This window comes from Asterias amurensis, chromosome 2 (assembly GCF_032118995.1).
Source record: "Asterias amurensis chromosome 2, ASM3211899v1".
Classification (NCBI taxonomy): domain Eukaryota; kingdom Metazoa; phylum Echinodermata; class Asteroidea; order Forcipulatida; family Asteriidae; genus Asterias; species Asterias amurensis.
The window spans coordinates 9,422,351-9,447,331 of NC_092649.1; the positions used below are offsets into that span (position 1 = coordinate 9,422,351).

General features: G+C 39.3%; 3 protein-coding genes across 7 annotated transcripts in view; 1 reads left to right on the forward strand and 2 right to left on the reverse strand.

Moving 5' to 3' along the window:
- Positions 1 to 11,349, reverse strand: part of LOC139953854 (uncharacterized) — a 67,160-nt gene extending 55,811 nt beyond the window's left edge. For all 4 annotated transcript variants that reach the window (XM_071953461.1, XM_071953454.1, XM_071953438.1 and 1 more), the window contains exons 1-4: positions 9,354 to 11,349; positions 7,518 to 7,666; positions 7,104 to 7,199; positions 3,326 to 3,398 (exon numbers count right to left, since the gene is read on the reverse strand). In XM_071953461.1, coding sequence (XP_071809562.1) covers positions 3,326 to 3,398; positions 7,104 to 7,199; positions 7,518 to 7,666; positions 9,354 to 10,368 — 1,333 coding nt within the window. In that variant the 5' untranslated portion in view covers positions 10,369 to 11,349. The remainder of the gene's footprint in view (positions 1 to 3,325; positions 3,399 to 7,103; positions 7,200 to 7,517; positions 7,667 to 9,353) is intronic.
- A 2,360-nt stretch (positions 11,350 to 13,709) lies between these two features.
- Positions 13,710 to 19,341, forward strand: LOC139954125 (ankyrin repeat and SOCS box protein 5-like). Its single transcript, XM_071953793.1, has 7 exons — positions 13,710 to 13,856; positions 14,821 to 14,873; positions 15,638 to 15,831; positions 16,972 to 17,122; positions 17,741 to 17,875; positions 18,463 to 18,654; positions 19,091 to 19,341. The coding sequence occupies exons 2-7, from the start codon at positions 14,852 to 14,854 to the stop codon at positions 19,222 to 19,224; spliced, it is 828 nt and encodes a 275-aa protein (XP_071809894.1). The 5' UTR covers positions 13,710 to 13,856; positions 14,821 to 14,851; the 3' UTR covers positions 19,225 to 19,341.
- An 839-nt stretch (positions 19,342 to 20,180) lies between these two features.
- LOC139954124 (uncharacterized) overlaps positions 20,181 to 24,981 on the reverse strand; it is a 40,997-nt gene continuing 36,196 nt past the window's right edge. The window contains exons 16-17 of one of the 2 annotated variants that reach the window (XR_011788052.1): positions 22,234 to 24,803; positions 20,181 to 22,201 (exon numbers count right to left, since the gene is read on the reverse strand). Coding sequence is in view for 1 of the 2 variants with exons in the window: in XM_071953792.1 (XP_071809893.1) it covers positions 24,214 to 24,803 (590 nt within the window). In the remaining variant the exon portion in view is untranslated. Of the gene's footprint in view, positions 24,804 to 24,981 lie in introns of both variants that reach the window. The other variant, XM_071953792.1, reaches the window with a different exon arrangement.

A 24,981-nucleotide genomic window follows, 5' to 3' on the forward strand; every position in this document is an offset into this window, starting at 1 on the left:
CTGTTTGATTTTGTAGGTTTAAGGACTGTTTTAACATACAGCATTGAAAGCAGCAGAGGTAACCTCAAGGGGATACGAATATTATTCAAAATTACGTTGTAAAAATAACAATTTAAGAAGTAATGAGAAGGACAAACATTTGTTGCTCTTCACTTTAGTGATCACCATGGTGATGAAATGATACCTTCATAATTGTGTTAGCCTTATTAACCATTTTTTAAATATCTGTAATTCAAGAAAATTCAAAAGCGTCCTTGAACCCAAATTATTTTTAGTAAGATTCCAGTGGAACTGCAAACTCTAGCTTGTACAGCTTGGACATTAAAACCCCCACACAAAGAACGGCAATTCCATTAAGTCATGTAATTAAAAGGTCTAAACACAGGCAGCCAGTGGAGAGAAGGAAAAAAATAAATTAAATATTGGAACTAATTGTTAGTTTCGTTCCCTCCCCAGTGCGTGCCTGCCGTCAATTTGGATGATTAAGTATACAATATGAGGAACCACTTACACGTACGCACGCTGGATTGGCTTTTCAATTTAGTCTATTGTTATCGGGTAACAAAAGGAGTGGATGCTTTTGCTGTTTGGTACGCCACCGTCATATAAGAGGAGGTAATAATAGCAACAAAGACACTGGTGCATGTATTTTTACCCGTCAGCTTTGTATCAATAGAATGTCAATAGAATGGAAGATACCGAGAGAGAAAAAAGGCAATCCTGATGAATATTATGACACAGATATTTTACTCTTATTCCAGATTAACCATTGATAGTGGGCCATTCAGAACAATCAATGTGGGAAAAAAACTAGCATATTTTATTTTATTTTATCATTATTTTTATTTGGGGGGTGGGGGGGTTCAAAATATGTAGAAACAATTGAAAATAAAGGTTAGAATATGATAAAAATAATATCCTAAATTACTCGAGCCCGACAATACTTTTTTTTAATATTCCTGAGGGGGGATTTTATTCTGGTTGTGGTTTTTTTTTACAAATAGAAAACCCTTTCAAAATAAATTGTATTTATTATTTATGCAGATGTACTCAACTTGGTCTTTTCCGTTCTGTATAACTTAAAGCCATTAGACCCTTTCGGTAAACAGTATTGTCCAAGGCCCACACTTCGTGTACCACAACTTATAGATAAAGTAACAAACCTGTGAAAATTTAGGCTCAATCGGTCATCGGAGTCGGGAGAAAATAACGGAAAAACCCACCCTTGTATCCGCGCGTTTCGCCGTGTCATGACATGTGTTTAAAATAAATCCGTAATTCTCGCTAACGAGAATTTATATTGTTTTACTGTTTTCTCAAAAAGTAAGGCATTTCATGGAATAATATTTCAAGAGAAGTCTCTCACCACTACCTTCTGTAAACCCTGTAAGTTATTTGTAAACCTGTGAACTTTTTTTTTTTTTTTCTGTACCGAAAGGGTCCAATGGCTTTAAAAAATTAAAATGTAAATTAATAAAAAGCTATAGAGATAAATTCAAAATCTTTGCATGACGTAGCTCTATCTCAATGATGATGTGTCACTCCTCTAATGGCACATGACTCATAGCTGCAAAAGGTATGACCGACAAGGCACATACACTTCACATGGCCACAACAATAGCCTGGCAGAAAGGACAGGGTAAAATGCTGCGCGAAGTCATGACATGATAATTTCGAGGAAAAAAATCACATGTTTTAAGATGTGTTCGTGAAAATTGATTCCTGTAGTCAACATTTTTTAATTTTCTTTTTACACACTGAAGATGGGTATGAAGACGCATGTGAAAAGTATATTATTACTCATTCACTTCAAATTTAAACAGAAATTTAAAACCACTGAAATGTAACAAGAATCCAGACAAGAGAGCGGGTTGGAGAAAATCTCCTTCTGTGACTCCGCAGGACAGACAAAACAAAATGGAAAAGACACACACTAAACGAGCGTTGTGGTCATTGTGAACTTTTTGGTTTGTGTCGTGCCATAATAATTTCAAACAACCTCACGTGTTAAGAGATGTTCTCATGAAAATTTATTTTCGTGGTCCACATTTATTCAAAGTTGTTTTACTTGCAGAAGATCCCTGCATGGGTTGTTGTGATGACGCATGTAGACAGCATCAATTGTTCATAACTCTGAGTTGTTTGTGTTGTACAAAAGAAAACAACAATAAATTATAACTTGACTAGTATTATCTGTTCCGATGTTACCCGTATAATAATATATAATGTACGATAAACTACCTTAAAAGGTTTTGCTGATGTTAATTTTACTGGGGGCATTTTACCAGAATTGCTTACTGACTACACAAAGAGCTTTCTAGCCTGGCCTTGAAAGGTTTTGCTGATTTAATGTGCCTGTATGTTACAGGGGGTAATTTTACCAGAAGTGCTTAATGACTACACAAAGAGCTGTCTAGTCTGGTTGGCTACTTTACAGAAAAAAGATTAGGCAAAAGGTCTGGTTGGGCTTTTGCTACCTATTAGAATCCAAATGTCCTTGAGAGCACATACATGTAATGCATCAATGGAGCTGTATGGGCAAGGGAGCCCCATTACTTACGCAGCACATTACCATGGCAACACATCAATAATTTGTTTTCCTTGCTATTTGAAAACATCAATGATGTCACATCCACTGGCTTTTTTCACTTTAGTTGGTTGATTTCCTTATCGTAACTGGCTGTGTATGACTTATCATGAGGAAGGTTTGAGAATTCTTTCTTCACAGCTAGAATGTTATTTATTTTGGTTTTTACACCGATGTGTGTTAGCACTGTATACTCAGAACTTACCCGAGCTCTGTTAAAAATAAATCACAGGCATGCTACTCGGAGGGGATTCGAACTCACAACCTTTGCAATTCCAGAGCAGTGTCATACCAACAAGACAACCGAGATTGCCCGGTAGCTACAGACAGTTCAAATCCTATGTTTTAGCAGCGGGTACTGCAAACGATTTAGATGTCGGGATAAAGAATATCGGGATAAAGAATATTAATTTTGGTTTTTACCCATATTCTGATGTTGTCGTCAGGTGAATTGGGTCTATATCCTAGAAAACTGTTCAGAATGGAAAACCTCAAAAAACATAACATCTGATGTTGGTTGTTACAACACTGAAAATTGAGGATAATGTGTTTAGAATAGACCGATCCATTACGCCCCGCCTCCTTACCAGTTGACCAATCACAGCCGCGAAACCCGATCACCATTAGTGCAAAGATCACCAAACGGTTCAAATGGTGATCAGATTTCGCGGTTGTGATTGGTCAATGATAATTGGGCATGGCTTAATGGATCGGTGTATTACACAAAGTCAGACTTACCCATGGTAGGATTACCCAGCACAGCAGAATGGGAACCATCGACTGATAGACCTTCTTGACACATTCTCCGAGCCTATGAAACAAAACAAAACAAAACAAAACAAAAAAATTAATCTGTTTTTTTTTTTTATCAGGGATGCGATTGCATATATAGATTAATTATCCTGAGAATTTGATAAATGTTCTCTTTCATGTTCAGATAAAGCTAATTGAATTGCAAGATGAGAAAATAGAATTGGCTGTTGCAAACTGCACACAAACCAAAAGGACCCGTGGTTGAAAAAAGTTAACGGCCAAACATTTAGACCTTAAAGAGTCTTTCTCTAAATTGTAAGATTTTAAATTAAAGAGGTTAACAGACTTGCGTGAAAATCTACTTAATTCATACCCAAGCATTATTTTCAAATTCGGCACAGTATTCATCCAGCTTTGAGTATCGAGTAAAAGTAACCAAAAGGCACTTTGTAAATTTTGCAAAAATCTCTTTTTATTTAAATTGTAGGGAGACCAATAAAAAAGACCTGAAATCCGGAGAGAAAAAAAGTGATAAAAAAAAATGATGAAAGTTTCATTACATGATGTGACATATTTCAAAGACAACCGACAAAGTGGCTGATCTTTTTTAGGTTTGCATTTCATTATGTTAAGGTGTAGAGTTTGTAAACTGCAAGAATCTGCATGAGGCTGTTATTTTCACTGTCTGTGCCAGAGTGTCTGTCTGTTAAAAAATACTTTATTAGGGATCTGAAAGCACACAAATTTTGCAACAGGGGTAGTTTTTCTTTGAATATTCTCTTGCAACTTCAATGAACAATTTAGTCAAAATTTTCACAGATTGTTTTTATTTTAAACATATGTTGGGATGAATGTACACCAAGTGAGAATACTGGTCATATCAAAGATGTCCAGTGCCTTTAAACACAATGTAATTTTCACTGTGTGTGCCAGAGTGTCTGTCGGTTAAAAAACCAAGGACTTCAACAAAAGGAATCCTGGTGTTTTGACAGAGCGAGAACGCCCTGGGAAACAAAGAGAAGTCCTTGAATTACCGGGTCGAGGTACACCGTTTTAACTCTACATAATATACTTAGTGTGGATATGGTCCTAATTTCATAAAGCTGTGAAGCAGAAAATTCTGCGGAGCAAATTTTCTTGGCTCAGCGGAAGATGACCTTGGTACCAGTCACACAAATGGTAACTGTATGGTGTTCTCAATGGTAACCTATATTTGCTAAGCACAAGTTCTTTATGCTAAGCAAGTTTAGTGCTTACAGGCTTTAAAAAATTGCGCCAAAACCAAAAGAGAACAAGAGAGGTCCAGATAACAAACTAAAGTCTGCCGTGAGCCAATAGCTCATCTAACCAATTTTTCTATCCAAATTTACTTGGCATTAAAAAGACTGAACAAATTTGTATTCCCCCCCCCCCCGACAGAATGCCAGTCCATCGCAGGTTGCTCCCAAGCTCTCGCCAGTACCCATTTGTACTCCTTGGTGGAGATAAGCAATTTTGTCCTTGCTCAAGTGTCACGACCGACTAGACCAGGAAATAAAACTGACCTTCTGTAAGCTACAGAACTCAAGTCCTCAGCCCTAGACCAATGTAGGGACTTAAAACACCTTGTGGACTACAAACATCCACACATTTTTCCTTTTTTTCCCCCAACAGTGTTGAACGACAGTTCTTTCTGACACAGTGACTACTGCAACACAGAGCTGTGTGGGTGATTAGGTAAACACATTCAAACCAGGGACCTACATGTATAACAAAAGAGGACAATAGAGTCCATGGTTCGAGAAAGGTCCCCGGTTGGGAAAAGCAGGTACAAAACCAACGGGAGCTTTTGCAAAAAAAGTATGTACTTAATTGTACTTATTGTACTTTTAAAAAAATCAACAAAAAGGGACATGGTTGCAGGCATATACATTGTAAGCTTGTCTATGTGGCTGTGTCCACCCGCTTCAATTTTATTTGAAACGAAAAGGAGTTGTTGGTAAAAAAAAAATATAATCCACACACATGGTGAACAAAGAGACTAAAATGGGTTGGTGAACATGTTTTAATATTCACTAGCTTAATGGAGTCTGAAGACAATAAAAACAAATGATTCACCACAGCTGTGGTGGAATACTACAGATGGGATGTTTTCACATGGACTTGTGTATAGTGTATAAAAGAGGATGTTAAGTTTATTCATTTTTAGGCTTATTAAAAATGATATTGCAACCAAATGGCTGACTGGAAAAATTGCAAAAAAGAAAATTACACCAAATACATTTAAAAAAAAAAAATTAAAAACCATAAACTGCTAAAAAATTACTTTTAACAAGTATTTTAAAGGAAATGCCAAGAATCATTATAAATATCAACCACCTATTAATGTGCATTTTGGTACTGTTCGCAGCGCATTTCTGTCCCATCCTTTTTTGTCTCTCTATATTATTCAAAAACCCAAACTGACAAAATCAACCATAAGTCAATATTATTAACAGTGATTATTTGTCATGATTGGAAAAAACAATGTAGTAAGCCAAGTTCATACTTCCTGCGCATTGCAAATGCGATAAGAATTTCAGCACCACCAATTTGCAACAAATGATTGGCGTCAGTTGACTTGTGCTTAACTCCTGCGAAACATTCGCTGTGAAAACAGCCATGTGACGTGAATATTCCCTTCCCGTTCGTATTTGCAGGAAGTATGGACCAGGCTTCATACTTAATTTTATGTTATAGAAAGGTTTGCGGTAACACCATGTAATGACTATCTCTAAGAAGCTTTCTCCAGAAGACGATCAGAGTATACTGATCGAAACGTTGAGGTGAAACCAACGACTCTTTTCAGAACCACCCCAACTCATAAGAGATGGTCATTACATGGTGTTACCGCAAACCTTTCTATATCGTATATCCACCATGCAAAGTTTCAAATCCTACTTAATTTTATGTTGTTGCATCTCCTGTTTGATAAGAATCATGGTTTGAGTACTGGCCATACTTGTACTGGCCTAGAAGTAGACAGAGGTCATGCCCTCTGTTGCGCATGCTGCTGGCCTTACGAAATCCAGAAATAATAATAACCCAATTCTTGTAGAGTGCATTTCACAATAACCGTATCAATGCGCTTTACATTAGTGCCCTGGTCATTGGGCCAATAACATCCTTTTTAATGTTTCTCAGCTCCCTTGGGAGTATACAACCTGGGCAACAGTTTATATCGCTCCAAAGGCTTTTTCATTCACAATATCAACCTCTACCCTCGCAGGTACCCATTAATTCCCTTGGGTGAAGAGAAACAATTATAGTAAAGTATCTTGCTCAAGTGTCACGACCGGGATTCGAACCCACACTCCGGTGAATTCACACCAGAACTTGAATTCGATGCTCTTAACCACTCGGCCATGACACTCTACATGTATCGTGCATTTGAAATATGTCCCACCCGTGTCTTGTCAATATTGCACGCCAGACCTCCACTCACTTTGCCAGCCTGAATCATGCAAGATATTTGGTACTTCGAAAATGTAGGATTTTTTTTTTTGGGTAAGGGCTTACTTCTTCATGTGGTGTAGGTTTAATAGACTTTCAGGCTATTTAATCACAATTTGATTTTCATTTTTCCAAAGGCCAAAACAATCGAAAATCAGACTCAAAATCATGTCTGTGGAATTAAGTCCATCTTTCAACTTAATAATATTGCCAGCATTGCACTCATAAAAACTTGTAATCTTTTTTAATTTGACCCCCTTGTTATTAAATATACAAACTTTAATGAACTTACTTCTTTTTCGCTGTCTGTGGAGATAAATGCAAAGGATTCTGTCAGCTCCTTATCTGTGCGACCGTCATCTTTCATCTCTTTACGCCACTCGAAAAACTATGAATTTGAAAAAGAGAAAATCAATATACATGTAAAATATAAATAACTTGGAGGGCTAATCCTCTTTACTTGCAGCTGAAATGTGAAGGACACAGCTACATTGAACGGTGAGCGCATCGTGTGAAGATTGCAGGAAAACTTAAAAGGCGCAGGGCCTGCTTAAATACACTTATCTTTGGTTTTAAAAGCCCCAATTTGCAATCTCATGTTTGTGAACTTAGCTCAATTATAAAAGACAAAACAACAAACGGATTTCCAGAAGAAATCACATCCATGAAAAGATAAAAATCAAAACTCAATGAAAAGGAATCAAACCGATTTAGCGAGTTCCTCGTTGTGGACCAGCTGGGCTTTAGTAAAGGTGAAGCGGGTGGAGGAATCCTTGCTGCGATATTGCGTGGTGAGGATCGGCAAAATGTCTTTCAGAAACTCCCTGGAGTCCAAGGTCACCTCCTGAAATAAACCTGTGTGTAAAAATAGAAAAGAAAGTTTGATGAACTTCCAGGCCTTGAACTCTTCGCTCTTGAAGGGTCACACTAAAATCATGCAGATTGTAAATTTGTATCAAATAGTATACCCATATTGAATGTTTACAAGTGCAATGGAGCGAATATGTTCATGCGTTGAAAGATGGAATGTTCTATTCAACAAGGAGCCGAGTTGAATGGAACATTCCATATTTCAACGAATGAAAATATTTGCACTATTGCACGAATGAAAAACATTCATTATTTGTTTTATATAACATCCAAGTAGATCTTTGTCATTTTTATTAGAAGATATATTTTCCAAAACAAAGCGTAGCGTTACAATTTTTAATTGAGGAATTACACCTGTTTCTCTTTGGGTTGGCCTGTTGGATTCAACAGTCACAATATGCGTTCTGTTCAACTATTTTGAGACACGCAGAAGACGAATGCTAGTAATTTTACTAATATGCCTTGCAGTAACACTGCGTTACCAAAGACACGCACACGCAGTGATGTTTTTATTCAGCCTTTTCGTTCCATCCGAAAAGTGCCATTGCACGCTGCAGTGTGCAATGGTACTTTACGGATGGAACGAAGAAACACGGTGAGTGACTTGGCATGCAATGGTACTTATATTTCCTATCACGTGACGGACAATCCTCCAAGCAAATGGCAAGGATCTGCTTGGGTGTTATATAAAACTTAATAATGTGCACCACAGCAAAAGCCAAGGGCACCACGACAATTGCTGTGGGTGCCCGGGGTTAATTTGAGGCCTACATTTCAGGAACATAAACCTTACAAGTTTGAAAACAAAAACAAACCAGTGATTGCAATATTATAACCAGGGATCACACCCCGACTGGCAACCCCAGAACAAAGGTATTGACAAATTCGGGACATCAACAATATTAGGGCTAGATAGCTCAGTAGGTAGAGAGATGGCAAGTTTATCAAGAGGTTGCAATTCAACCTCCGCTCTACTCATTTTTTTCTTGAAGCAACCCAAAATTAGTGCTTAAGAAAATGAAGTTTCAACAGTTTTTCATTAAACCATTATGCATTGTGATTTTACATTTTGTTGTGACCTGTCAAAACTTTCCTTATAAAATTTACATAGAAAATTGTGAGTTGAATTATTTTCAAATCTTTATGGATAATGCAACGAGCACCAAAATTGGAAAATATGTCATCGCTTCGATCGCCACTCGCACGTGCGCATGTGGTCTCAGTATCCCGACACTTTGTCTGTGAAGCCAGCAACACATTGACAAAAGGCTACTTTAAATATAATTATCCATGTAGAGTAACTCTTTGTTGTTGTTTTTTAAAACAAATTTAAAAATTAATCCGAGCAACCATTCTCTTGCCGCTACACTGGGTGGCACATCATGCTGGCTTCAACTCATTTCTTACTAAGGCTTAAAACTGCCCGAATTTCTTGTGTTGCACGTATTTCTTGTTCATGAGGGCAATGCCATTTCCATTTTGCAAAGGGCACATGCATCTAAAATGGGCACCACCAGCCAACTGGCAGAGGCCGTGGACTGTACGTAGCCTCAGTGTATTTCAGGCCTGAGAAATGAACACCGGGTATGGTGTATGGAATTGTGCCACCCACTATAATGACAACATTCAAATAGTTGCTCGGATTTGTCGAGAGAACAAAGTGATGTTATACCCTGCTTAGATTTCTTTCTGGGGATGACGAATGGTTTGCTCAGCGGTAAATGAGCTGCTTTTGCATCCGTAGAACCAGAATTTCTCTCCCGTTTGCCAGACTTTGTCTTTGACTTTAAGCTCTTCTTAGAGGTGACACCACTGCTCGTCTCACTCTTGCTCGTCTTTTCAGTTCCCCCTTCCGAAAGTTTCTTTTCCTTCTTTTTAGCTGCATGTTTCTTTTGGGGTTCTTTGGTACTTTGTTCATCAGTCGCCGGTGTCAACGACTCAGTCTTCTTGCATGTTGATTGCTTTGTAACTTTTAATTTTACACCAGATGTGGACGGCTTTTTCAATGTCACCGGAAACAACTGTTCACTAACATTTTCTGAATCACATGGAAGAGGTAACGAATCGTCTTGTGGTGGAATACTATTGCTCAGAGGGTTTGCAGACTTAAGTTCCATTGGCGTAGTACATGGTGCTGCCAGCTGAAAAACAGAAGCCTCTTCTTTCGTACGATCTGTATCAGTTATTTTTTCTGATATGATCGACGGTGGTTCAGGATCTTGTATCGTTTCAGAGTTCTCATCTGAAAAAGTCTTCTCACACGATGGTTCTTTCTCCACAGGAGATGTTGGGCGTTCAGCTGTCAACTCTGGTGGGTCATTTGCCGAATGTTTTGAGTCTGACTCACAAGTCAAGCAGTTTGTTGTCATGTCATTTTGACAAACATCGCTTCCAGCAGCACTATTTACAGCTGGAATAACAACATCTGTTGACAATTTGCTATCTGTTTGTTCCCGTGTTGCAGGTTTACACACAAGCTGCTTATCACCAGGTTTAGAGAGCAGCCAAGATTTTCCGCTAAACGCTAGCGGACTCAAGAAATTCTTCACTTTACGAAGCTCATCAACTTGACCACTTGACCAAGCATTGCTCTCCGTAGAATCCGTCACTCCGTTTGAAACAGTGTTTTCCTCTGGTGTCGCAGGCCTCGGCACGGAAAAACTTAGCTTCTCAAACAAATTGGCCATCTCAAAAGCTGATACATCCAAGACATGCACAGAGGCGATCAACAAAACCACCCTCTACTCTACTACTACAACTCATCAATTTATCACAGCAGTTTGGCCTATTGTCATTCCCTTTTGAAAAAAAACGTAAATGGAGAGGTGTCAGAAAGTTTACTGGACTGCTGCACCTAAATAAATGACAGCAAGTGAAAAACAGATTTCATTCATGAACTTATATCACTGTAGAAAATGAGGGACCCACTGTAATACTGTACTACAATCAAAAGAGCGAGAAGAACACCACACACCAGTCATGTTTCAAGGCAGAGACTGAACATGCTGAGTAGTTCTGTTAAAGTAAACTAAGGTTGACTTGAACTATTGGCACAGCTTGTGCAAAAGGCTAGCGCATGCATATGACATATATGCATAGGCTTGCCTTATTGCTTGGTCGCCTGCTTCAGGGGGTACAGTGCTGAAGTGCATGTACTGGTAGGCCTAGTACTGGAGCAACCACACACAACATCAATAAGATGTCAACCTTTTTAAGTCTAACTCCAACCATCCATGGAGGTAGTAATCCATCAGTTTTACATCACAAATCTAGAACCCTACATGTAGGTGACGAATCCTGGAAACCTTGTACAACCAATATTCAAAACTTGACAGAGACAAGACTAATTGATTGATAAAACAACGACGTCAGCCAAACAAATGACCTCATCAAAAAAGGGCAACCGTTCCGCCGTGCGCTGTACCAACACTACAGTAACACACTCAACCAATCAGTCACACTGAGCTGCCTGAGAGTCCAAAACATGACTTCAAATTCAACTTCACACACCACATGGCATATGCTATCCTTAGCTAACCAAGCAACCCAGATCATGCGAAGAAACAATATCTCTCATGGTAATAAAGAATGTAATAAACATCTTCTGGAAATATTTTCCATAACCAAAACTTGGCTCAAATTCCCGTTGCAGCGTGCAGAGCTCAGTCTTCCAGTTGTTTATTGCAATCATGTATAATATTTGCACACGTAGTCGGACCGAACGTACAAAATACACATTTAACCCTACACAACCTACAAGTCAAGTGTTACATACATAGCCCCCTCTGTACATTACATTATCGGCGCGCGTTACAAAGAACGGATACGTTTGACGTCGTATCACAGTTGAAGGATTAAAGCTTCCGGGCGGGCCAAATTTCATGAAGCATGTTTCAGCACAAAAGCTTAATAGCACAGAAAACTCTTGCCTAACGAAACAGGCTACCATCTAGAATACAGCACATTTACCACTGATGTGACTCGGTACCCCACTAATATCTTTCTTTCAAAGGAATTTGCTAAGTAGAATGTATTTTCTGCTAAACAGCTTTATGAAACGGTACATAGCTCCAACAAGCCCCAACATATTCGACCCTTGGGCACTGTACTCTTTTTTTCAAAATTTTCCATTAGGCCTATTGGTCGTATACGGGGCGCTGTATAAAATGAGTAGATCACAGCGTCCCCTTGGTCTACTAGTACTATTATGACCTATAACTGATCTTGCTTATTTTTGCTAAGCATGATTATTTTCACAGCATTTTTTCCTGTTTCAGCCAGAAGCTGCTCTGTGAAAATGGGCTTTTCATCACTGATGTAGCGACGACCTGACCAACGGTCGATTTTGTAACAAGTTCAAAGTTTTTTGGCCATAAAAACTTTCTTTAAAAAAATGGAAAGGCGTGGTTAAGGGGATTGTTGAAAAAAAAAATGGATAATAATACGTAAACAAAATGTCATTATACATTTAAACCGGCAGCCCACAGCACTTTGGTTAAAGGAACGAGGTACCAATATTTGAGTACAGGAACATTTAGTCAGATATGGATGTCTGCCGCGGGGACCCCCGCTGCGTGTGGCGCATGGACCCCCAACAAAGAGGCAAAATAATGGGCTGAATCAAAGATTCTATGTACCACATGAAACCAAGTGGAAACGGTCATTAACATGATACTAAGTAAAATTAACCCGCCAGACAAATTTTCTGCTGAATTTTGAATTTAAGCCTGCCAGACACCCCTCCCCGAAATGTTTACTGTGTACAAACCTATGGGTTGAAATGACCCAGTTGTCAAATAATCCTACTCAGATTTACATGAAACTTCGTCTAACTGTTCCACTATGGCTAAAGTGAACACACACCAAAAATTAAATCCATCATCCAAATCGTCTCCGAGATAAAAAATATGCAAAAACCTCCCTATTTTGAAACTTTGTTCAAACTTTAGGAGCCCATACAATAATAACGACACCAGCTGTAGGACTGAAAATGTGTATGCTATTTAAGTTGTGGCCCTAGATTCATAATTTGGCTGCATTGGGCCTGCTAGACCATGGCCAGACCAATAACACATTTCTTAACACAGTTAGTATTATATAACCGCCAGACAAATTTGATGCATTGTGCCCGCCAGACACCCCCCCCCTCCCCCTTCTGGGTTAAAATCGGAGGAACCACCTGAAACCGAGTTAGAATTAATGACCAATAACACTTTTCTTAATACAAATATCAACCGCCAGACAAAAGTTTTGCCACATTGGGCCCGCCAGACACCCCCCCCCCCCCTTTCAGGGTTAAAATCGGAGGAACCACTTAAAACCGAGTTGAAAATGACCAATAACACTTTTCTTAATACACGTATCAACCGAAAGACAAAAGTTTTGCTGCATCGGGCCCGCCAGGCACCCCCCCCCCCCCCCCACCCCTTCAGGATTAACATCGGAGGAACCACCTGAAACCGAGTTGCAAATGATCAATAAACACTCTTCTTGGTACAGCTCAACCGTCAGACAAAGTTTTGCTGCATTGCCCCCCCCCCCCCGGCCCACCAGACAACCCCTCCCCTTTTCTGGGTAAACATCACGGCTCCTCAAGGGTCAATCCGTACAATGTGAAAGAAAATACTACAGTCTCTTTCTCTCTCCTTGGAAAGTCAAAGGAAGATGGTTGAAGCAAAAATTGATTAAAATAATGTTTAAAAGGCTATATAGTTCTCTCGACCTTTCTCCGGTGGACTGAGGCCTGCTTCCAATTCCGCGCCCTTCTCCTGCACATCTATTTTAAATACTTCAACAAAAGTTTTACAGCAAAACATATCCGAAAAGTTATTACACGCGCATGCAGCCCATTCGACGTACGAATGAGTTTGTAAAACTGAAGGACGTCCTCTTCGGACTAGACTTGGTTGCAAGTCGGTGATCCTGGTTTGTTCCTTCATGATATAGCTAATGCAATGAAATAACCTCGATATCAGACTTGAAATAAGTCTTTACTTTGGCTGCTCAAAACATTTGACAGATCCAAAATTCTACCTCATGGAACGATGATGCGGCAGCAGTAAGGCTCGGTGTCTACTAAAGACTAGTTTTGAAGTTGAACGGTGATGATTTTCCATTTTGACCCCACTCGTACTCCTACGTGAGGAATTTTGTTTGGAATTCAATGCTAATGGAGGTAAACATTTAAACGAGGGAGTCGAACTTTTCAACATCATATAATCCCAACCAAAGGAGGAGGCTAAATGTTTTGTTATCTTTTGTGTTGTTTGTGTTTTTATTATCGTTTTACTGATCTCTCATAACATGTTATTTACCTTGTAATCTCCTGCTTTGTGTTCCATGATTCTTGTTTTCGCTCTTTGCTTAAAGGTCAACTGTTTTTTTTTTCCCCCCTTTTTTTTCTCTCTACTAAGGCCAAGTTTAAAAAACATGTTAAAGGAACACGTTGCCTTGGATCGGTCGAGTTGGTCTTTGAAAAGCGTTTGTAACCGTTTTTTATAAAATGCATATGGGTAGAAAGATGTTGTAAAAGTAGAATACAAAGATCCACACAAACATGACTCGAAATTGCGTGGTTTTCCATTTACCTCGTCGGCCATTTATGGGGGTCAAAATTTTGACTCCCATAAATGGCCGACCGTGTTAGTTCGCACAGTAGAAGGAAAACCACGCAATTTCGAAGCAAACTTGTGTGGATCATTGTATTCTACTTTTAAAACATCTTTCCAACCATATGCATTATATAAAAAACGGTTACAAACGCTTTTGTTTTGACCAACTCGTCCGATCCAAGGCAACGTGTTCCTTTAATGGCGTCCTTTTTATAAGTACGCCCAAAACCATTTTTAATACTTAGGGCTGGGCTATTTTTCAAAATGTTTTTTTTTTGTGATCGTTAAAAAATACTCTCTTTTTTCTTGTAAGCAGCTCTGAATTTGGCCCAGAGTGCCTAACATTTCAAGTGTGCAGTCTTTGTTTTTGTATCTCCATTTATTTATTAGATGACATGATCATGCTCCCCCTCCTCCCTCCCTCCCTTCCTCTTTGTTTTTTTTATGACAGACTTGTCGATTCTATGTCCATTCCTTTTTCCTTTCTTGAAGTTTCATTGCTTTGTCTTTTTTTTGGTTTATTCACAGAAAACAACTGTAAAGAAGTGAAGAAAACAAAATGTCATACGATATTGTACATGGTAAGCAAGGATTGTGTGTTATAAAGTGTCGTCTCAATTAAGCTCCGATACAAGTATTCTCACAAAATCTCATCAGATACTTTTCAATGGTGAGCCAATAGACCCTTCCCATGAAATATGTAAATTGCACATAGCGCGTGCGCACTAATGTTTTGGTTGGCAAAACGAGGGAACATCGCGCTGTTTTGTACATGGCTAATGGTCTGCTTAGTGCACAACTCTATGGTGTTTGCTAACCAACAGGGTCTGTACGCATGCGTGATTGTGATTAGATTAGCATATTTCATGGGAAGGGTCCATTGCAGCTGCTCCAAACCTTTGGAACAATCTTCCATCAAATACATCATGGCATTTGTCTCAAACCTTCTGTCACCTTTTCCAGACTTATTTTGCCAAGGCTATTTAATTATTGCTCATTCCTTTTGATTGTTGTATTATTTGTTGTAAATCATTTCTCTCTACAAGTTTATCAAAATTACACACAAAAGAAACACAAAAGATAGGCAAGACTGAGGAGAAAAATGTAAACTGTTCATAACCTAAAGGGTCAGTCTGCCGATAAAAACATTTTTTTGTAAGAATACAGTATAAATGCTTATAGTCTTTTAAGAAAGAGATATACGTAACTCAGCAGGTTTGTTTTTTCTGGTAAGCAGTTTTTAAAGTCCAGCTAAGTTTGATGTGATCCTGTAAATTTGTCTTTGTTCATTCCAAAGTTCTGAAAATATATATGCATACTTAAATTTTCTAAACTTTACACTCAGGTGATTTTGCATCAGGTCTGCGTACCCGCCTCCATGATGCAGCGTTTAACAACGATGTAACATCTTTAAGATTAATGGTTCAACAAGGAGTTGCAGTCAACGTTTCTACCATAGAAGGAACCACAGCATTACACGAGGCATGTAGCCAGGGCCATATTATTTGCGTCAAGCTGCTACTGGAAGCTGGAGCGGAGGTATGTACAATATTTTCAAAATCTTTTTTCCAATCCTCAGCTTAGGCTCTGTCTCGCTCTTACCAACCAGAGAAGGTAACACTGCGCTTTTAAAACAGTAAAAAAGTAACAACAAAAAAAACACGGCAGTTAACGGTTGTATGGCTTCTGACTGGCACCCCCGAACAAAGATATTGACAAAGTAGGGACACCGCCAATATAGGGCTAGATAGCTCAGTTGGTAGAGCGCCGGCACGTTAATCCGGAGGTCGTTGGTTCGAATCCCACTCTAGTCAATTCTTTGTTCAACCCCCAAAATAAAAAAAAAAGTAACAGTAAAAAAGTAAACAACATGCAAAAAGGTTTATACAGAATAAGTAAAGCACATGAGTGATTTATAAAACAAGTGAGTTTTGAGAGATTTTGTGGAAACTAGTGAGTTCATCATCATCAGTTAGCATCATGCGTCTCAGCAACAGCTACCTGACTGGTGAGAAGCTTCCAAATAGACCTATCTTGAGCTGCTTCTGCCTCCTCCACAGACCATCCAGTGGCCAGTCTGGAGAGGTCCGGCCCTCTGCTTACATTTTTTCGATGATGAGTTTAGTGAGTTGGAGTGGTGGATAGTGCAGAAAAAATTGTTCAAGAGATTTGGGGCAGGCGGAGCATGGTTGCTTTTGTCACCAGAAAAAATGCAGGTTTTGGGAATGACGAGTAGTTTAGTATCTGTATATGATCGGACACTTCTGGTTCTTTGGCTCCGGGCTCTGTCTGGATGCTGGAAACACTGTGCAAAACGGCGGACTTTTTTCTTCTTCTGACTTTTGGTAGCGCAATGGGTTATGGTAGATCAATACGTAAGGGGGCGGAGCTTTATGGATCGGCCTATTGTGACCTGAGGGGTTGTTGAATCCCCTGGGGGCACCATGTGGACTGGTTTTCAGTCCCTACCTGAATGTGTGGTTTTCCATGAAATAATTATCAAGGGTTTTCCTAGCACATCTATAACTTAAACTTCCTTCATTTATTTCTCCATATTGGGTTGTTGGCTTGTTTAGTTTTCTGAGAATCCTTGGCTTCAAAGCCAGAATTAATAAATAAATGTATAGAGTTGCAATGTCGTCTTACTCTCTGTTTTGTCGTTGTTGTCCATCTTAAAAGGTAAACGCCATGACTATAGACAGCTCTACGCCACTATGTGATGCATCAAGTTATGGTAACGTTGAGTGTGTGAGATTACTACTGAGGTTTGGAGCACTCACTAATCCACCATTGAATCTTTCAACTGCTCTTCATGAGGCGGCCATGAGAGGTAAAAAAGAGGGTGATGATGTACCTGTCATTTTTTTACTCTCCAAGGTCATTACTCAAGTAGCCAGGGGGCTTGATTTCACAAAGCACTAAGATTGATCGTTGAATTGGTCAACTGCTCTATATGATGCGGCCATGAGATGAAAGGGGCGACCATGTAACACCCCAAGCAGTCAGGTAGGAACTGAAAACCCAAACCACATGCAAGGCTTCAGTCCATAGAATCAAGCCGGGGGTCCACGGAGATGAATGACAGGGAAGAAACCAATAAGCCCACCTGACTGCCCCAACAGTTTGCAATACTTGACCCTTCCATAGCAAAAACAGCCTACAAATATTTTAAATTTGTATACAAGATTAGATTACTTCTGGGTCAATTCAGGGCATTTTTTCCATTTCAAAATTTCAAAGGCATACTATGTATGGATGCCGTATTCTTGTTACACTTTCATCTCAGTTTATGGCAAAACAGCAATATCTCTGTATTCACTCAGCTCAAAATGTCATTTTTTTCCCAGTTAGGCTTTATTTGCCATAGGGCCTAACTCCTCTGCTTTTCAAAGTTTTCCCATATCTCTCTTGCTACTTTTGTTAAAAATATTCTTACTATCTGTCACAGGCCATGTAGATTGCCTACAGGAGCTGGTCACAGCTGGAGGCAAATTGGAGGCCATGGATTTACACTTTGGGACTCCCCTTCATGCTGCCTGCTTCAGAGAGAGCATCCAATGCGCCAAGGTGCTACTGAAAGCAGGTACAGTACAGGGCCCAATTTCATGGCTCTGCTTACCGCCGAATTCTGCGCTTACGATCACGATTCCCCGCTTACGTGCATACGCCGAATTTCTGTGCTAGCCTTGTAAGCCTAGAATGCCTAGTAACGTGTACAGAAGCCAACATTTTCCGCTTACCTGTGAAATACGCTTGTCGTAAGCACAGAATCTTTGCTTACGGTAAGTAGAGCCATAAAATTGGGCCCAGATAATAATAATACTAGGTTCTAAGGCCGTGTCTGAAACAGCGACTTCGGCTTAAGTTACAGCTACATCAGCGTGTCTGCCAGTGTTGTAGAATAGTCAGGCCTGCATGATCTAGCCCAGCCGTAGCTGTAGCCTAAGTCACCATTTTGGACACGGCCTTATATAGCGCTTTATCACTACCCTAGGGCAAATCAAAGTGCTCTGTATTTTGTCCTGAAGGTTTGTGGAGCTTGGTTTCTTGAAGTATGACATCTATTCCTTTATAGCACCATGTAATGTTTACAAGGTGCTGTGGTGCAATATGCTGCCCCAGAAAAAAAGGATTTTATACTTATCTGTGCTTTTTCTTCTGTATATCCAGGAGCTAATGTCAATGCCCTCAAAATTCACGCAACGCCCCTCCACGTTGCGGCATCAACAGACAATCCTGACCTGACCACCCTACTACTTGACTTTGGTGCCAATGTCCACTACACAGACAACAGAGGGAGACGGCCAGTTGACCTAGCAGTCAGCGGCAGTGTGGTGGCAGGAATACTAAGGTCTCATGCAGGTTGGTTGAAAACACTGGTTTATTTAAGGGCGCCGTAAGCGTTGAATTCTTTGGTAAGCAGCGCCAAGACAATTGCCCCCTGTTCTCCTGTAGAATAATCCCTATACAGCTCACGTTGGAAGCTAAACTGGGATGGTGCGTTGGTGACGCCATTGGTGGACTTTGCAAGGTGCGAAGAGAAACAAAAGAAAAATGAAGAGTTTGTGCACTGGGTTTACAGCATCCTGGAGCCAGCCAGAGGTCTTAGGATTCTAATTGCTGGCAGGAATGGGTCATTTTGTGTCAAATCAACCAATATTCTTATTTACTCAAGCTGCACCGACACTTTGGAATGGTTTACCATCATAAACTTCAATTACTACAGTCTTTTTCAGTTTCTAAGGCTAAGCTTAAGACTTTTCTTTTTAAACAAGCTTTAAAATGTTTTGCCCTACAGAGACAGTATTACCCCTCACACAGCAGTGCCGTCTCTTGATACGAAGACATCTCGGACATCAGATTACGGACTCCATACACGCCTTAGGATTACCTATGATGCTTCAGAATTATATTTGTTTCACAAGGAGGTAACAGGAAGAGGTCGAAGGTGGACTTAATGCACCGTATTTTTGGCTGTGTGAGGGCTTGCTCAGGAGTATATTTATCACTTCCGGGGTTTACGCGGGCACAGTTTCAATAGGCGTTCTGTCACTTTTGTTGCACCGTAGTTTTAAGTTGCTTTAGAGGTGGGTTGTATCGGCTCCTTTAAATGTCTTATGGTCCGTGTTGGATTAGATGTATGTGTTGTTAATGTGTTCCAGTCTTTAATAACTGTTTTGGGGATGAATGAAATATGCCCCTGGAAGTGATTGAGAGCGCCCTCACGTGGTAAAAAAAATGGCACATTGTCTTTACCTTTTCAAGTATGGGAGCCCTATTTTATAGAGCTGCTTAAAGCCATTATACACTTTCGGAACAGAATTTTGTTTTAAGTTCACAAATTTACAAATAACTTACAGGGTTTACAGAAGGTAATGGGTAAAAGACTTCTCTTGAAATATTATTCCATGAAATGCTTTACTTTTTAAGAAAACATTAAAACAATTGTCAATTCTCGACAACGAGAATTACGAATTATAGTAAACACATGTCATGACACGGCGAAACGTGTGGAAACAAAGGTGGGTTTTCCCGTTTTTTTCTCCCGACTCCAATAACCCATTGAGCCTAAATTTTCACAGGTTTGTTATTTTATATATAAGTTGTGATACATGAAGTGTTGGCCTTTGGACAATACTATTTACCGAAAGTGTCCAATGGCTTTAAAGGATTAGGGAACTTTTTCAAAATGTCCACAGATTTACATTAAACTTACAGGGTTTGAAGATAATGATAGTAGAAAGCTTCCCTTCAAATATTACTAAGGTTGTGTAGTTTTTGAGAAATGAGTAAAACAAGTCACAAAATAATTTTGGTCTCATGAGACCAAAATTATTTTAGCATGTAAAATCCCCTTAACCAGTTATGATACTATACCAAAACCATAGCATTATAACTGGGTAATACGTTTTTACATGCTAAAACTAATACAAAAATTATTACTTTTACTCATTTCTCAAAAACTACAGCACCTCGGTAAGTAAAATTTCAAGGGAAGCTTTCTACTATCATAATCTTCAAACTGTGTAAGTTTAATGTAAATCTGTGGACATTGTGTTTTTTGTTAGGAAAAAGTACATAGACCCTTTTATGCGGAAAATATTTTTGCCACACCTGTGGTTTGTAGCTTGTGACGACTTGCTATGTGCTCTACTTTCTAAGCCTGATCGATTCGGGAAAGTGTGTTGACATTTGCTTCTTTTACATTTCGTCTCACCCTTCGGATTGGAATTGGTAGGAATGGTTTACTGGAAGTCGCAAGTTACGATTAACCATTTATGAAAAAAACTGTAGTTGCACAACCCTACCAAGTGCAGATAACTGTGGTATCCAGTGCCATGGTAAGCAGATGTTTTTGGCTTACAGAGTGACCCTATAAGCACAGTTTCTATTTCATAAACACTGCTAACCCTAAGCAAAGCAAAAGGTACGCTCATCATCATCCGTCGTCCTTAGACGGAATAGCAGAAACAGCTTTGATGAAGTGGTGCCAGGTTGCTTTGTCCCTCATGAGTTGTTGAGTCTCGTTTTGATTGAGATTTGTGTCTCGGGTGATGGTGTCAGTGTAGCTTATTTTCCTCCTGCCGCGATTTGGATGTCCGCCAGGGGGATTCCAGAAGACCAGATGCGATATAGGTTGATCCGCTGTTCGCAAACAGTGGCCAGCAAACTGGAGACGTCTCTGCATTATGGTCTCGGTTAGTGGTGGTAGATTGCCATAAACCTCCCTGTTTTGTAGTATGGTAGCTAGCTTGTCGACAGTTCTCATAAGCGGATGAGTATATCAATGCAAATCCATTTTGAACGCGCACAAACACTTGAAAATATTTTCAATCAGGGCCCCATTTCTTAAAGCTGTTTAGCAGAAAATTCTGCTTGACAAGTTTCTCAACTAAGCACAAAATGAGTAGGGCACCAGTCGCAACAGTGTAAACTTTATGGAATGTTGGCTGGTAACCTGTTTTTGCTAAGCAAGATTTCCCTGTGCTTAGCATATTTTGTGAAATATTGCCATGTTGTGAACACAAATTTGCTTCCAGACATTTTTCTGCTATAGTCGGCACAAAAATGTGCTTACCAATGATTAGCTTTATGAAACTTTGGAAAGGATAGGCCGACACATTGTAACTTAAAATAAATAGTTTTAACACCGAAAATCTATATATTTATTAACTAATCATGTATATTTTATTGAGCAAATATATTTGATATATTACTGTATAAAAAACTATTAATTTATTGAAACTACAAAGGGCTACTGTTTGACATGGAATTCAGCACCTGATACTGTTTTTTATTTAAACAAAATATTAAACAACAATTGTATGATAAGAAATTGATCGCCTTTTGTGTTATACTTTATTAAAAACTACATTTATTTTAATACTTTTAGACTAACTTTTAAAAAGCATTCAGTGAGGTGTATATGGTTTAAACTTTTAACCCTGTATTCTATTCTGACAGTTGCACTTGTTCAAATTACATCAATTGCAACCATCCATTTTATTTAGAATATTGTAATGAGAAAAACAGACTGGGAAAACTTTTGGTTTTTTTTTCTTTGGAGGGGGGTGAATATTTGTTGCATCCTCTTAAAAAGACTAGTCTTCTCACTTGGTGTATCTCAACAAATGCACAAAATAAGAAACCTGTGAACATTTGAATAATAATGGAAGAAAAATCATCCTTGTTACACGAAGTTGTGTGCTTTCAGATGCTTAATTTCAGGACCTCAAAATCTAATTCTGAGGTCTCGAAATCAAATTCAATTATTTTAGTAGAAAATTACTTCTTTCTTGAAATCTAAAGTTTTGAGTGATAACCTTTCCCTGTTAATGAAATTGTTATATCCTTATGAAACAATTCTGAGACATGATCAGGGGAAACCCCTGAAGAATTAAACTTACTCCTACTGTAACAATTCGCTAAGCATAATCAGACCTTTTTTGTAATAAGCACATGATTAAATACTGTAATGATTCACTAACCACGATCAGGCCTGGAGTTATACATATGCCACGGTTGGTGGTGCCCTAGTCTTGGCTTTGTCTAGTTTCCCATAAGACTTTCCAATGGGATTGCCTTTTTTACAAAATGGCCTTGCCCTCTCACAAAATGACCTTGCCATCTTAAAGATAAATTCCAGTCCTGCATATCCTCAATGGCAGAGTAAAAAAAATACATAAAAATGGAATGCATTTTCCACAAATATCATATGTATCTGACCTTTTACTACATTTACATCTAGCACACAATGTGTCTACCGGTATTGTTTTGAAAAGATTGTGTCAGGAACAGTTGTTAAAAATTCAACATGAAAATATACATGATGTTTTCTTTAACCTCTAATAAATATAAAAACTTGCTAGTTACAAGAAAGTCATGTCCAGTTTACAAATGAGACTTGAGCTGGTGTTTGAAACTTTCTCTGGTACAATTAGTTTTTAAATTTATCAAGTATTAAACCACCAGCTGCTGTGCTGTGTCTTTAGACCCTTTTTGTCAGCATATAGTTATACAAATACAAGGAAAAATGGCTGGGTAAATTTGAAAACAATTTTTAGTGCAAAATATATTGACTTCTTGTACTCTGGAGTAATGTGCTGATACTCTGCCAACTGAACTATCTAGCCCTAAATATTGGTGGTCTCCCTTTTTTGTCAATTTCTTTGACCGAGGTGCCCAGTCAGAAGCCATTCAAACTTCAACTACTGCCAATTTGTCTTTGTTCATGCCAAAAAGTGAAATTTACCAAGTATTACTTTATATTTGAAATAAAAAGTTGCCTCCCCTTGAGGAATGAGTTGATCCATTTTTTACCACTTCCCAGGTTTTATCATCAACGTTTTTTAGTGCATGATCCATGGCTTTATGGCAGTTACAGGTTGAATGGCTTCTGACTGGCACCCTCCAACAAAGGTATTGACAAAATAAGGAGACCACCAACATTAGGGCTGGATAGCTCAGTTGGTAGAGCACTGGCACGCCAATCTGGATGTCATAGGTTCAGATTCCTTTCTAATAATTTTGTCTCTGATCTCTCGAAAATTGTTTTTTTATATCTGACTGCTGTCATATAATTTGTGCACAAGAAATCTGCCATAATTTTGTCCAACTACATCTCGTGACACATCTTGATCATTATGCAAAGTTGTAGGATAAGTAAATACCACTAAGGGCACCTGTAGGGGACTCATAGAGGTATATATAAGAACTAGAGGGCGCACGAGTGATGCTTCGTGCACAAACGCCACGGGACCGCAAGATGACAAGCGCGTCATTCTGCACGCGCGTTGAATATGAAATACACGTTTGAGTTTTTTTTTATTGAACGCTCACGCGATGCTGTTTGTTCAACTTACAAAATGGCCGCACAAACGCACGCTGTGAGATGCCAGTTTTGTCAACTTAGAAAATGGCCGCCTGGGCGCATGCCGGGGCGCGTATATAGGCAAGTGCGCTCTCTAGTTCTTATATATAACTCTATGAGGGGACTTTACAAGGAAGAGCTAATTCCTACCTGCTATCTGTTTATGAACGTATTTAATAATGTCCCCAGCTCGCTAGAAACCAATAAAAACATCCGAGTCTGAGAAATCAAATAAATTCTCAGATTTCTGTGTGTTGGGTGTCCATTCATGTATGCTGTGTGGCCAGAGATACTGTCACCACGCTAAACAGGGATGGATTTTACATGTGTGTCAAAATATTGTTGTTGTTTTTTTGCTGTGTTCTAAATAGTTAGATACTGTATTCAGCTGCAACTTTGATATGTAACTTTTTGGGAATCGATAATTTTGCCAATAAATCAGCGATACATTAAAACCAATCTATGACCCTACCCTCCAAACTTTTCTTAGATTGTCATGTGCGAACATTCGACCTGTCATGGGTAACATTAACATGAACAAAAGGAATCGATCAAACACAGGATGAATTAATGTTTTTCAACTTCCTGAGCGATTCTTCAAAATCCTCGTCGTCAACTTGACTCGTGTTGTCTAAAAGATGAGGCGGGATCGACGGCAAATCCTGATGACGACCCCGAAGCAAATCATTACTCAATCTCTCGCTCCAATCTGCCGCTTCTCTCTGGAGCTCATGCGCAGACTTGATGGCGCTATGCAATCTTTTACCGTGCGTGCTCAACGCTGCGTAATTCTTCTCTTCCAGATTCGGGGCGTATTTCGTCGACCTTGGTGACCCTGGGGTCATGTCGTGAAGCCTGAAGAACAAAGAGTCCATGTGTTTCATGAGGCAGAACACGGCGCCAACCGACAAAGGTCCAGGGATGTCGTTCCGATGAGAATAATCAAAATAAGCTACGCAGAATTTATCTGGTAAGCTCAGCGAGGTTAGACTGTTGAGGATGTAAGCCAAGGCTTGGGTGAAGATGTCCGGAGGGTTGGCCGTTCTACAATTGGAGCCCCAGTTGATGTAGGTGCCCCTTGAGCACAAGAGGATGACCTTGTCTGCCCACTGCAAGGTGTGACTGATCCACTGGCACTTACCTACAAGCAGAAAGTTTGAACAGTTTTAGATCTTCTTTTATATATCATGAAAAATCTTGTCTTCACAAGTTTGTTTTGTTCTTGCCTGGAAAGACCCAATTATTGCTTGCCAGGGTACAAAGATCACACACACGTTCCCTGTTGATCAAATTTTACACTTAATTTTGAGTCTACAGCC